We start from the raw sequence: 13,399 nt of genomic DNA, 5'->3' as shown, positions 1-13,399 counted from the left end.
CTCCTCTTCATCCTTGTGTGTGTAATGTGGTTCTACATGCACTCAAGAATAGCTCAACTTTTATGCATTCCCCTTTTTATTATCAGGAATAATAATGTGGCCTCTTTTTATTTATGAGAGTACAGTTTTTATTTCTGTTTTTTTTCTGGAGAAACTGATATGAAATGTTATTTATTTCATTCAATATAGAATATACATGCATAAGACTATGTTAATAACTATTTTTCCTGTATTCATTTTGAAAGATTTGTATTTATATTATTACATATAATATAATTTATTTGCAATTTAATACATATTTAAAAAAATATTCATTTCATGCATTATTTACAGACTAATTTATTATTCATTAAACATTTTTCAATATTTTTTTATGTCCAAACTTTCGGTACACTCTGTATTATAAAAATATTTACGGTAATAATAACTATTTTTCCTGTATTCATTTTGATAGATTTGTATTTATATTATTACATATAATATAATTTATTTGCAATTTAATACATATTTAAAAAATATTCATTTCGTGCATTATTTACAGACTAATTTATTATTCATTAAACATTTTTCTATATTTTTTTAAGTCCAAACTTTCGGTACACTCTGTATTATAAAAATATTTACGGTAATAATAATTACTTTAATAATTTACAGTCCTGTTATAATAGTTGAGTATTCCACTCACATTTGTCCCACATTGTGAGTTTGTGTTTTCATTCAGCATACGTACTCTACTCTATATACAAGTGTCTTTTGTTGGAATAATATAAATTTCACGGTGGTTGGACGCTTTTAGAGAAGTGACCCAGCTTCTAGTAAAGTAGGCTAGTAGTGCAAAAGTCTACTGTAGCCTCCAGCAAAGCGCGTTGTCTTTGTGTGTTTGCTTGTGGGTTTCTGGAACGTTGTTCAGGACTACTGCTTCGCTTATTATAGTAAAAAAAAAATTACAAATTTAAAAATAGAATACATTACCTTTTTAATGCAATAATCTGTTAATGCAGGAAGCTATTATACAGTATGTATCATGTTCCTGCTTGCTGCCTTTATTTGACATCTGTGCCATTATCATCTTCACCACCAGATGGCGGTAAAGACTAGCTTGAGACACACACGCACAGGAAATGTTTACAAAACGCCAGAAAAAGAGTTTCCGATTTTGCTTATGGCAGATAATGGAGGTCTGATTGTGATTTGGGAACGTTGACGACAACAATTCTATCAGCTGGTGAGAAAAAAAAGGAGTTTGTGTGTAACTGCAGCAACCATTGTGGACTCAAGGGAGCTTTGTCGAACAGGTGCGACAAGAAGAGGAGTATTTTAATGTGTGAGCAATGCACTTCCACACTTAAGGATACTATTTTGAGTGCGTTCATACTGAGAAATACGGTAACAGTCAGTACCCGGATGTTGGACTCAAAACGGGCAGTGTGTTGTGCCTTAAATGGAATACTTCCGTTAGTACACTATGTATATTTTGTACCTAGTTTGCAAATTTGGGTAGTATTTTGCTGTCCCAAATACATTACTCACAATTTTGACTGTTTTTAGTGCAGTTTTTACATCCAGGTACTGACAGTGAACTGCATTTTGTGGTACTTCAGATGGTGAACTGACAATACAAAACAGTACTACCCTCAATCATTGTCTTAGCTATGTAGCGGAGGGGAAGGAACTAACAAACGCTTCTTTAAAGTAGGTACGCAAGCGGGTAAAAGTCACAACAAATTATTTTTTAATTGTTGAGTAAACAGTACACTTACTAAAGTACAGAATACTGAAAGAAGTGTATAAATTGAGACACGGCCAAGGATTTCTGTATCCACATAAAGGACACCAAAGAGGATTTTAGAGTGAGACACGTTAAGCTTATTAGCGCCTTTCAAGCATAAATTTCCATCAAAATCTGCATTGAGTTCAAGCACTCATATTGTTTAAGCTTTGCTAATTCATAGTCATTGACGGTGGAAAAATTGCAGATTTTACGGCCTCATGCTCAACTCGGACCGCACGACAATGTCACGCATCGCTACGAAGAAACGTACGTTTTATGTGTCCCCCCAGAGGGTCCTATAAAGTCCCTCCCCCTCACAAGAATCTCAATTAGAGGTCAAGTGAGATGATGTTAAATATGTGTCGTTTAAGTCTTCATGTTTCGCTCATTTAATGACTTTATGGATGTGTGTATGTATTAAGAGGATTGACTACATGTCTTTATTGAAGGATTAATCATCTTTTTTTTACATGCTCTTTTCTACTTTGTACTCTTGAGTTTGCTTTACGGTTCCGACTCCTCGCCATTGTGTTGTGTGCGTGCATGTGTTTGAAATACTTACATCAGTACTCTTCGATATGTATACTATGTACACTGTGTACTTAGAACAACATGGAACATCGGAAAACGGAGACCATCAATGTACACTTACCGGATATGGTGATTGCAATATTTACCCAGTTCTTCTTTTGCTATGTAGCCAAGATGGCGACTATTCAGGCTGGTTAAGCTCCATCGCTGCACACTCACTGTTTGGTTATATATTTTTTGATATTATGCTAGCTCATTGTGTGGCACGCTTCTGTATGAACACATGAATAGATTGTGTAAAAATCAGTGATTTCCTGTGTATAAGCTGCTACTTTTTTCTTAAACTTTGAACACTGAATGACTGAACAACACATTCATTGGTGACTGCAGACTGCAATGACGTCAGCCTCCCGCTGGGCTTCTCTGGCTTCCTCTGGTGGACAGAGACAGCATTTCGGCACCAGTGAAATGCTTTGCTCAGATGAAATGCATCAAAATCAAAATCCATCCATCCTTCTATTCCATTTCTTCATTTCTTTCCTGGTCTCTAGCCACCTCTTCCGGTACAACTGGGAGGACACCAAGGCTTTCCCAGACCAGTTGTGAGACATAATCCCTCCATCGTGTCCTACCTCTGCACTGGCTCTTGGCTGGGCATGCCCGAACACCTCACCAAGGAGGTGTTCAGGAGGCATCCGAACTCGATGTGAAGCAGCGGCAGCTCTATACTGAGCCCCTCCCGGTTCATTGATCTCGTTTCCACCTCTTGTATCAGCGATCTGGTTCTTTCGGACACGACCCAAAGCTCATGACCATAAGGTTGACAGTTGTAACATAGATTGACCTGTAATTTGAGAGCGCTGATTCGCCTGTTGACCTCATGCTCCCGCCTTCCCTCACTTGTGAACAAGACCCTGAGATACTTGAACTCCTCCACCTGGGGCAGAACCTCAGGTGTGCAATCCACCCTTTTTCAAATGATAACCATGGCCTCGGATTTGGAGTTGCTGGGTCTCATCCCAGAAGCTTCACACTCAGCTGTGAACTGCCTCAGTAAACGTTGAAGGTCACATCTGAATGAAGCCACCAGGACCAAATCATCTACAAATAGCAGATACCAGATCCTCAGACCCCAAACTGGACTCCTTCCAAGTCTTGGTGTGTCTATAAATTCTGTTCATGAAAATTAGGAACAAAATGGGTGACAAAGGTATCCTGGACGTGGTCAAATGCCTTTTCCAAGTCCACAAAGCACACTGGATGAACAAACTCCTGTGTACCCGCCAGTACCCTTGCAAGGGTGTAGAGCTGGTCTAGTGTTCCGCGACCACGACTATACCTCCTGTAGTCGAGGTTCGACTTACACTTGTACTCTGAAATACACTTTCCCAGGGAGGCCAGGGGTGTGATCCCCCTTGTAGGTGGAACACACCCTCTTGGTCACCCTTCTTGAAAAAGGGGGCCACCGATCTGCCAATCCAGAGGTACAGATCCCAACTTCTATGCAATGTTGCAGAGACGTCTCAGCCAAGACAGTCCATCAACATACAAAGTATATTTTTTGGAATTGAATAATGTGTTTGGTTGTGAAGCAGTATGTATTTATGTGATGGCTACGTTTCTTATTTGCAAAACAAAATGCATTAGTTTGTGCATCATGTTTCGTATTTGCAAACCACACTGAGTTTGTTTGTGAATGGTTGGCCGTAAGTAAAACATGTTTTGTGTGTTTTGAGGTTCCGGCATGGTACTGGAACGAGAACATGGAACTAATGCGTCTAATGAACGTTTACTTTTGCTTTCAATCCGAGTGCACTGCGACCACTGCGAGTCGCCGTTCAGTTGAACTTTGGGGTGTTTTTAGCTTCGTTCAGCACTGTGCCACTTTCAGCTGTGTGTGTGTGTGTGGGGGGGGGGGGGGTTGATCATTAAAGATGCAAAGTGTGTGTGCGCACATCTTTGCCTTTTAGCGTGCTTGTTAATGACGCCTTTGCTGAGTCAGCGGGGCCCACAGAGTGAAGAGGATGAAAGTTGAAGGGTGACGGGATGAGAAAGCTGGAGAGGTTGAACATGTGATTTAAAACGACAGTATCGGGTAGAAATAAAAAAGCAGTTTAGCAACATGCTAACTGAAGAAAATGGGACACTTGGAGATACTCTTTCCTGCAAAACCCATCTATGTGTGTGCGTGCGTGCCAAGCTAATGCCAGCCTGTGTGTGTGTGTGTAAACAATAGAGTTGATTAGGCGTTGCGTGGTGGTGACAGCGCTGAGCGGAGATGATTAATGATTCTCTGTTTAATGTGATTAGTGCATTAATACCTCCTGTGATGGCTCAGACTGGCTAACACTGAGAAAGGTCAACACACATACAGACACACACACACACACACACACACACACGGCCGTAATGGATCCTCCAGCAGGTCAGAGGAGTGCTGATGTCGTTTCCTGTTTAAGAGTCAATATCTTCTCTGCTTTTAATGTGATTTCTCTCTTTCACTTCACACACACACATATATACACACACACACATGGACAACAATGTGGTGCCACAAAACACAACATTATGTTTTATGATATTGCATCAGGATTTCAATTGAGACGTTGCTTGAGGTGATGCAGTTCCTCTTTTGACCACTATGTGATGCTGTGTAGGAGGCTAACTACTGCTTTGCTAATGGTCTTGTAGTCCATTTCATTCATTCTTTTTCTACCGCTTTTCCTCACAAGGGTCGCAGGGGTGCTGGAGCCTATCCCAGCTGTCTTTGGGCGAGAGGCGGGGGAGACTGGTGGCCAGCCAATCACAGGGCACTTATAGACAAACAACCATTCACACTCACTATGGACAATTTGGAGTGGCCAATTAACCTAGCATGTTTTTGGAATGTGGGAGGAAACCATGCAAACTCCACACAGAGATGGCCGAGGGTGGAATTGAACCCTGGTCTCCTAGTTGTGAGGTCTAACCACTCGACCACCGTGCCGCCCTAGTCCATATCAGTTGAAATGTAATAGACTGTTTGTGTGACAGGTGTCTGTTTTATCCACAAGTTGAGATGGGTGTACTTTTCTTAAAGAGACAGTACTCATTTGTGGTCTTCATGGACATGGAACGGTCTATGGGGATGAGAATGTTTGCAGGTCGGTAAGGGATCAAATACAAATTAACTTATAACCTTTATTAATTTTTTTTTTTACATAATAAAATCCTGCATGTGTGATGTTTCCTATATCAGTTGTCACGTCACCGAATGAGGGTTTTTTGTCGGGCCAAGCAAGTCTTTGTCTGCATGGAGATGACTTGTCATTGTTGTCATGTTACGGCGCCTGATTGTGTTTCTTTTGACCCTAAAAGCAATTAAAGTGTGTATGTGTGAGAATACGTCGCTGTGTACTCTATTAGTTAGTGTTGACAGCTCATGATTGATCTTCTCATCTCTTCACCCTTCATCACCCTGCGCTGTTGTGTGTCTTTGTGTGCACATTGCGTCACTTCTCAGTGGTGTCCTCCAGTTAGTCGCGGCTAGTCCTTCTTTTGAGCCGTAACAGAGGCGGGACCGCGTATAGTTGCAGCAGGAACAGATGAATAAATTATTGAATAATTTTGTGTGATGCGACCAGATGTTATTTTAGTTATACCCGCTCCTCACGTCTGTGTTGGGGTTGGGGGGGGTGATAAAGGTGGAGAATTACACCCCCCCCCCCCCCCCACCACCACCACCACCAGCCTTCCATCCTGGTCGTTATGGCAACAGAAGCACGGGGCAGGGCCGTCGGGCGATAAGGGAAGCTTTACGGCGTCACCTGCGGCAGGTTTCACCTTCCAGTGTTTTATTGAGCTCACCTTGGCGGGGGCCTCGCGGGGTCCCGGTACGACCTTGCCAGGTGGACATGGCCAATAACTCACAGCGAGGCTCCGAGTACGCCATCGTTTTGCCGAGATGCCACTGGGGCCGCTTTTAAGCTGCCCCAAAAAAAGTTTGTGAAGCCAACGAGGCCAACGTTATCTGCTAAGGAGGAACCCCCGCGCTCTCTCTCTGTTTTCCCTCAATGGCATCCATGTTGATACCCCCTTCCCCCGCTTGCCTTATCGCAGCTGGCGGGCCTTGATGACACGCACGTTCACGTGCACGTTAATTAATACATAGATTGAAAGGGCGATGGTTGTGTGCTGGAGTGATATCTCGTCGAAAGTCTTTTATTGCTTCATCAATGTTGGAATGAATATGATTTAACACGTCTGCTGGCTTATTAATTAGAACGCTAATTAAGCTAGCACTACCGCTTTGGCCTCAGAGCGTGCGTGTGACACCATGTGTACACATGCTAATTTGATTGGCAGATATGATGGATTATAGCGGCTTATGATAGCGACACTGAAACTTCTCTTCAAAGCGTCCTCTCTCGGTGTCTTAATTCCATCTGGCGCTCAGATCAATAAAAGTTTTCCAAGTCTAATTTGCGGACGTCTTCCACGCTTGTCGTGCCGCTTCCTCGCTGAGCCTCAACTGGAGATGGCGGCCGCACCTGGGAGGGTGACGAAGGGTATTTACTGGTGTTAGGACTCTTCAAACAAAGACCTTCCAGATTAACTTTAATGAAGCCTCGTTAAGGAGGTCTACCAAAATATGTTGGACCCAGAAGAAGTGGAGCTAGACATCGCAGCTTCCTGATTGGTCACCAAATGGCATGTGACTTCGCAATACAACATCCTTCCCCTCGTTCGTCCTTCCCCGGTGACTATTGATTTTGCATGCTAGTTGGACCCGTGCGACCCAAAGCTAGCTCAGCGGGGCGTGGTGACAGCCGGCTGCCACTAGGGGGCTGTCAGTGATGGATGGCACTGATTAGATGTGAATAATGAAATAAATGTGTTCAAACATCCTTTTAAGCGCCTTTGTGGTGACCCACTGTGGTGCATAAGAACACTGGCGCTAACGTTAGCCGCCTGCTAGCCTAATCACTAGCATGCGCTTCGCTTTCTGGCTTCATGTGGCTCATTTGTTAGCGATGCAGGAATTATTAATAGTACAAGAAGTTTGCACACTTAAACTGAGCAGGACCTCGGAGCTCAAGCGGGAGATTTTTTGGGATCCTCCATTCCTTAATCATTCCATCCATACGTCGCTCCTCCTCCAAGTGTCTTCTTTCTGGATGAGCAGCTTTTATGTAGCGGCTGATGAAGAGGAGGAGGATGAAGGGCAAAGCGAGAAGGAGAGGTGGAGGACGGAAGAGATGGAACCGTCAGGAGGAGCGTGATGGCAGTCGTGTTGTCCTCGTACATCAAATGAACGATTTGGTGATGATGGAAGTTTGTTTGCAAATGTCGGAAAGGTTCCTAAGGAGTCTCTTTTGAAATGAATGGACTTATTTATACAGATGTTGTAAATGATGCTAACATATACTTAAGTACTTCTCTTACTTCACTTTGGGGTTGCTATAATGCTATTATTTCCGGGTAGTCCGGCGACAATAATATGAACTACAGTAAACCTCGGATATATCGGACTCGGATATATCGGAAATTCGCTCACAACGGACAGATAAAAAAGAACCGATTTTTCTGTAATGCATTTCCAATAAAAATTCATTGCATATATCGGATTTTTTATAACAGATTTCGCCTATTTTGGACAAAATCTCCAGTCCCGTTCCAATTCATTTCCATTAAATTTCCCTCGCATATATCGGATGGCCGCATCGTGGCGCTCCGATTCGCCGAATCGTGACAGGCCGCTATATGACGTCATTTGCAGCGTTTGCAGCGTTGCCTGCGCATCCAGGTACATTGGAAACATAGTCAAGGAAGTGCCTTTTTATAACGGATAAAATCCGATTTACGCATATACCGGATATAAATCCGATATATGCGTAAAACGGACAATTTCCGGTATACGCATATAACGGATTTCCCTTATATCGGACAAAACCAGTGGGAACAATTGAATCCGATATATCTGAGGTTTACTGTATAAACAATAAAACATTGGATATCAAGAGTATATTAATTCCTACTTGTTTACATCTTTGATAACCTCCTCGACATATTTTGCAATCAAGCAAAACGGCGACCCAGCATACCTTGTGGCAGGAATATATGTTTAGTTTTTTTTTGCATGGGTCTTGTGCGTAGATATTAACTTTGCAAGTTACTTTGTGTGTCATTTGTGTTGATGTACAAGATATAGATTACATCTAACTACCAAACCCACCCGTGGTATCGAGTGTACACTTAGTTTCTCAGTGTGTGAATTTTGACAGTTCAGATGTCGACTAGCGTCCCATCACAGCACACTCTTCACTTTGACCGTCTTCGGTGCAACATTCTGCTCTGGCTGCTGTATCATTGGATGTCTTTCTCTTTTAGGGTATTTATGGGTTTTATTGGATAGGATTGCACCACTTGACGCGCTTTGTTTTATCATTACTTTGCAGTGTATGATACTGTAATACCATTTTGTTGTTATTCATTATCACAATGACAATAAAGTGTTGAATTGCATTGACAAGACTAAGTGTAAGTAGAGAAGTGTGCCGACTGAGACGGCAATTATTAGTTTTCGTACACTCTGCTTTGTCGTTGTTGTGAGTTGAAAGTAATAGATTACAGTTAGAGCAGGTTGTTGTGGTTAGATGATTATTAAAATGACATCAGCGTCATGGCTGCGGGTGCTGAGGATGATCACACACGTTAATGAAGGCTGGAGGCTGTGTGAGAGCAAGATGGATGGTTTGACTTGAAGCTTGTTTAAATAAAAGCTAAATAAATCTTGATGGCCTCTAGTGACAGCTGTGTGTGTGTGTTAATATTAACAAAATGAAGATTTGAATGGTTGACGCCTTTTTAAAAAAGGTCTCAGCTTTTGGTTGAAGAGTTATTTTTATGACTTTTCTACTTTTTGTCCTCTCGTGTCTTGCTACGGGTCTTTGTTGTCGGTGGTCCTGAGGGACAAACGAGACCCTCTCAGCATCCCCTCTGTGAGGTGGTGCAGTCACTCTTAGTCCTGGTTTCATTGAGCGAGCGTCTCAGTGTAATGGGATTACACAGGATTACAAAAAGCAGGCAGTCTGTAATCCACACGGCACAATCCCATTGACGTGTAATTGCTTCTTTTAATCTCTGTCTTCCACTGCCTCCTAAACTTTGCTTTCTTTCTTAACCTTCAGCAGGATCAAAGGTCAGAGCGACTCCAGCGGCCACCAGTGTGCAGTGGGCCTTGTACACCAGTGAAATAAACAGGTAGAAAAAGTCCTGAATGTTCAAATTCAAACTTTTGAAGCATGAAGTTGCTAAAAGTGAAGCTTTTAGGTCAAAAGTCCAACCCTCTGTCTTTAAATGACCAATCACAGCAGCCAGCCGAGACACACTCTTCTCTGATTGGTCTCGCCCAATGTCGGGGGCGGGGCCCGGACTCGGACAGACCTGGAGTGTGTTCAAGTGGATTTTACGCACAGAGAGGAGAGTGGACTCTGTGGGGTCGACAGTGGACTGTAAGGAGGACGACATCGTGGAGTGAAGGAGAAGGCGCTAAGAAGTGGACATAAAAGCCTTTTCGCACCGTAGCAAAGTGCGCGCGGAAGAGCGTCCATCCCTTCATGTCGCTGCCTGGCTCCCCCTCACTCCTCCCGGCAGGCTCGGGCGCCCCCGCTCCGGCCACGTTGTACCGCTCGGCTCCTGCGGAGGCCAGCGCGACCTCCAGCCCAGCTCACGGTAACCCCCACTCGCTGTCCCCGCGGCTCAGCGGCGCCATGCTCGGCGGCTTCTTGCCCGCGCCGGGAGGCGCGCTGGTCGGCTTGGGCAACGGCGCCGCCGCCCCTCTGGTGTCCGCGCTGGGATCGCTGACCCCCGGAGCGCCCGCATTGACTCAGAGCTCGTCCGGCGAGTGCAAGCTGGTGGAGGTTCACGGCGTCAAGGTGGCCAGCTTCAGCGTGCACGGCCAGGAGGAGCTCATCTGCCTGCCGCAGGTGTTCGACCTCTTCCTCAAGCACCTGGTGGGCGGCTTGCACACCGTCTACACCAAACTCAAGAGGCTCGACATCACGCCGGTGGTTTGCACCGTGGAGCAGGTGCGCGTGCTGCGGGGACTCGGCGCCATCCAGCCCGGCGTCAACCGATGCAAGCTCATCTCCAGGAAGGACTTCGAGACCCTCTACCAGGACTGCACCAGCGCCAGGTCAGTGACTCCAAAGTTCACCTCCAACGTCCATCTTGCGATTTTAGCACGCTTTGTCGTCTCACCGACCGCTGCTTAAAACTACACGACGTGAAATTTGCCTTTGTTAATTCTTACTAACTTCCATCTTTGGCCCATCAAGTACACCCCCCCACTCCCCAAACGTCCCCCAACACACAGCAGTCCATGTCAGAGGTAATAATGAATCATGCGAATGCTCATGCAAAAACACTGCTGGAGAGCCATTGTTGTTGATCACACACACACACACACACACTCCTCTGTCCCATCATATTGGCATTCCTCTAATGCCCCCCCCCCCCCCCCCCCATCCCCACGCTCTTGAAGTTAGATGCTGGGACAAGAAAGGAAAAAGTTTTAAAAAAAAAGCTGAACTCTCACTGGGCTTGTCTTCTCAGCGTGCATGTACGTGCACGCACACAGCCAGGAGGACCACCTGCATAGGTGCACCCTTAGGAACTCTTTGGAATTAGTTTTATCTTCATCTTTCATGTCCTGGTAGACACAATTCAAACTTGTTGTCTAACAAAGTTGTCTGGCGAACTTTAGTGGGAGCAGCGTTGAGATCAGTGTTGTCAGATAAAGCGAACGAGGCTCTCATTTAGTGCTTGAAACAGGAAGAACCTTTTTTTTGTGCTTTGAAGTAAAATACATGCATGTAAAAATGAATGTGCATGTGACCTTTAGCCTCAGTCTGTGTGTGTGTGTGTGTGTGTGTGTGTGTGTGTGCGTGCGATTAAAACAACCTAATGCTCCATGTCAAAGAATGAAAAACACCAAACACATGAAAGGAGTTCAAAGTGAGTACACATGTGTGTGTGTGTGTGTGTGTGTGTGTGAGGGGGGGGGCGACACCAAAACAACTGCCCCACTGCAGACATTAAGATCCCCATCTTCAGGATAAGTGTGTGTGTGTGTGTGTGTGTGTATTGTGTACATGTGCTTTAACAGCCTGTCACGATAAGAAGAGCCCAGAATAACACTTTGACATCAGCAACCCCCTCCTCCTGTCACTCACTATCCATTCACACATACACACACACATTTTGCCTTGTGGCTGAGATGTGTGTGTGTGTGTGTGTGTGTGTGTGAGTCCAGCAGTAAAGGAGCTATCAGTTGTCACATGGGTTAATCTTTCTTTGTATGTTTATCACCCCTGTGTCTTCAATCAGAGTTTTTGCAGCACAGCTGCCCTCTTGTGGCTGGTGTTATAGCGCTCCATCGGGGTTGTTGTCAGTACACCTGCTGGGGTTACTATTGGCCCACAGTCAATTTTTATTGGCCCTCGGTCCATTGTAAAAATGCAATGATTATTAGATATTACACAAATTTGCTTTGTCAACAGTAACATGAAGCTAAGATGTTTTTTGTTTTCCCCATAAGTTGATGATACATTTGATGTTTTGCATCAAATGTACCCCCACATCCTTTATTTGGAAAAGTTTATTCACCCCTGAGCTACATGGTCGACTGGCAACGTCCTTTTGGGCGCAGTTCCCATTTTGGTGGTTTAAAGTCTCATGAAAAAGTGAACATTTTATGAAGAAAACATTTGTAATATTATTAGGGAAAAATGACTTCAATTTTACAAGATGAAAGTCACCATTTTATAAGAAAAAAGTTGTATTTCAAAGGGGAAAAAACATTTTATAAGGAAAATTATTCCAGAAATTATTGCAATTACAAGGTGAAAGTTGCTATATTAAGATATATATATTCTACAATAAGTGTACCGAGAAAGTCATAGTTTTAAATAACAAAATATATTTTAATTTTAATAATTTGAGGAAAAAAGTTGTCCATGTACTTGTTCCCTTCCAGTACCCAAAATGAACCAAAACATGACCTTAAAACCAAACCGTGACGATGGCGTTCCGCCACACCCTGCGGTATATTAATACCGTCTTCGCCATGTTTGTTTCATGCAAAAGTCATTGTTCTCTGGGTGCATGGAAGTACAATATAAAACCAAACATCTACTGTATTTTCATACATAGTGGGAGACTGACTCTCTCTCTCTCTCTTTGACTGTGCTGTGGATGAGACAGGAGAGCGAGGGATCATGGAGAGAGAGGTGAAGATCAAAGAAAGAAATACGATCCTCCGCCACCAAGGAAAACTGATCCTCTCTCTCTCTCTTTCTCTCTCTCTCTGTTGCTCTTTTTATGTAAGTGTGTGCCTGACTGCCACAGGGACACACTTTCAGGAACTAAATGTTCACATTGAGGCTGTTGGACACTTAAGCATAGTGTTGTCTTCTATGAGGTGAAATTTAGGGTCAAACCAACACCAACACATCGAGGATGAGACATGTGAGGGAGGGGATGTTGCTGCTCAGCATTGTGCTTCCAACAATTGGGCATGGCCTGTAAAAAAACGGCTAGAGGGGAGCGACAGGTCACTGTGCATGTGTGTCTGCGTGCATGTGTATAATATTTCACAAAGGCGAAGACACTACGCTGCTACAGTGCTGTGAAAAAGGCTTTGCCATCTTCCTGATTCATTTGTTTACATGTTTGTTACACTTAAATGTTTCAGATCATCAAACACATTCACATTTTACTAAATGACAACACAACTGAGCACAGAATGCAGTCTTTTTTATTATCAAACCTGCATCCCCCCCCCCTGTTAAAACATAATTTTAGAGATGAATTGATGATCTATTAGTATGGAAAAGGTTATACAGTAAACCTCTTATATATCGGACTCGGATATATCGGAAATTCGCTCACAACGGACAGATAAAAAAGAACCGATTTTTCTGTAATGCATTTCCAATAAAAATTCATTGCATATATCGGATTTTTTATAACGGATTTCGCCTATTTCGGACAAAATCTCCAGTCCTGTTCCAATGCATTTCCATTAAATTTCCCTCGCATATATCGGATGGCCGC

The 13,399-nt window shown here is 43.6% G+C and overlaps 1 protein-coding gene across 9 annotated transcripts in view; it reads left to right on the top strand.

Moving 5' to 3' along the window:
* The window catches only part of dachb (dachshund b), a 55,859-nt gene that overhangs the window by 5,222 nt on the left and 37,238 nt on the right, over window positions 1-13,399 (top strand). For 3 of the 9 annotated variants that reach the window (XM_058066428.1, XM_058066426.1, XM_058066425.1), the window contains 2 exons: window positions 9,472-9,544; window positions 9,655-10,478. In XM_058066428.1, the coding sequence (XP_057922411.1) occupies window positions 9,901-10,478 (578 nt within the window). In that variant the 5' untranslated portion in view covers window positions 9,472-9,544; window positions 9,655-9,900. Of the gene's footprint in view, window positions 1-1,144; window positions 1,325-9,471; window positions 9,545-9,654; window positions 10,479-13,399 lie in introns of those variants that run through there. The other 6 variants (XM_058066431.1, XM_058066422.1, XM_058066429.1 and 3 more) reach the window with 5 other exon arrangements.

Source organism: Doryrhamphus excisus, chromosome 3 (assembly GCF_030265055.1).
Source record: "Doryrhamphus excisus isolate RoL2022-K1 chromosome 3, RoL_Dexc_1.0, whole genome shotgun sequence".
Lineage (NCBI taxonomy): Eukaryota > Metazoa > Chordata > Actinopteri > Syngnathiformes > Syngnathidae > Doryrhamphus > Doryrhamphus excisus.
This window is presented reverse-complemented; position numbering and strand designations above follow the sequence as displayed.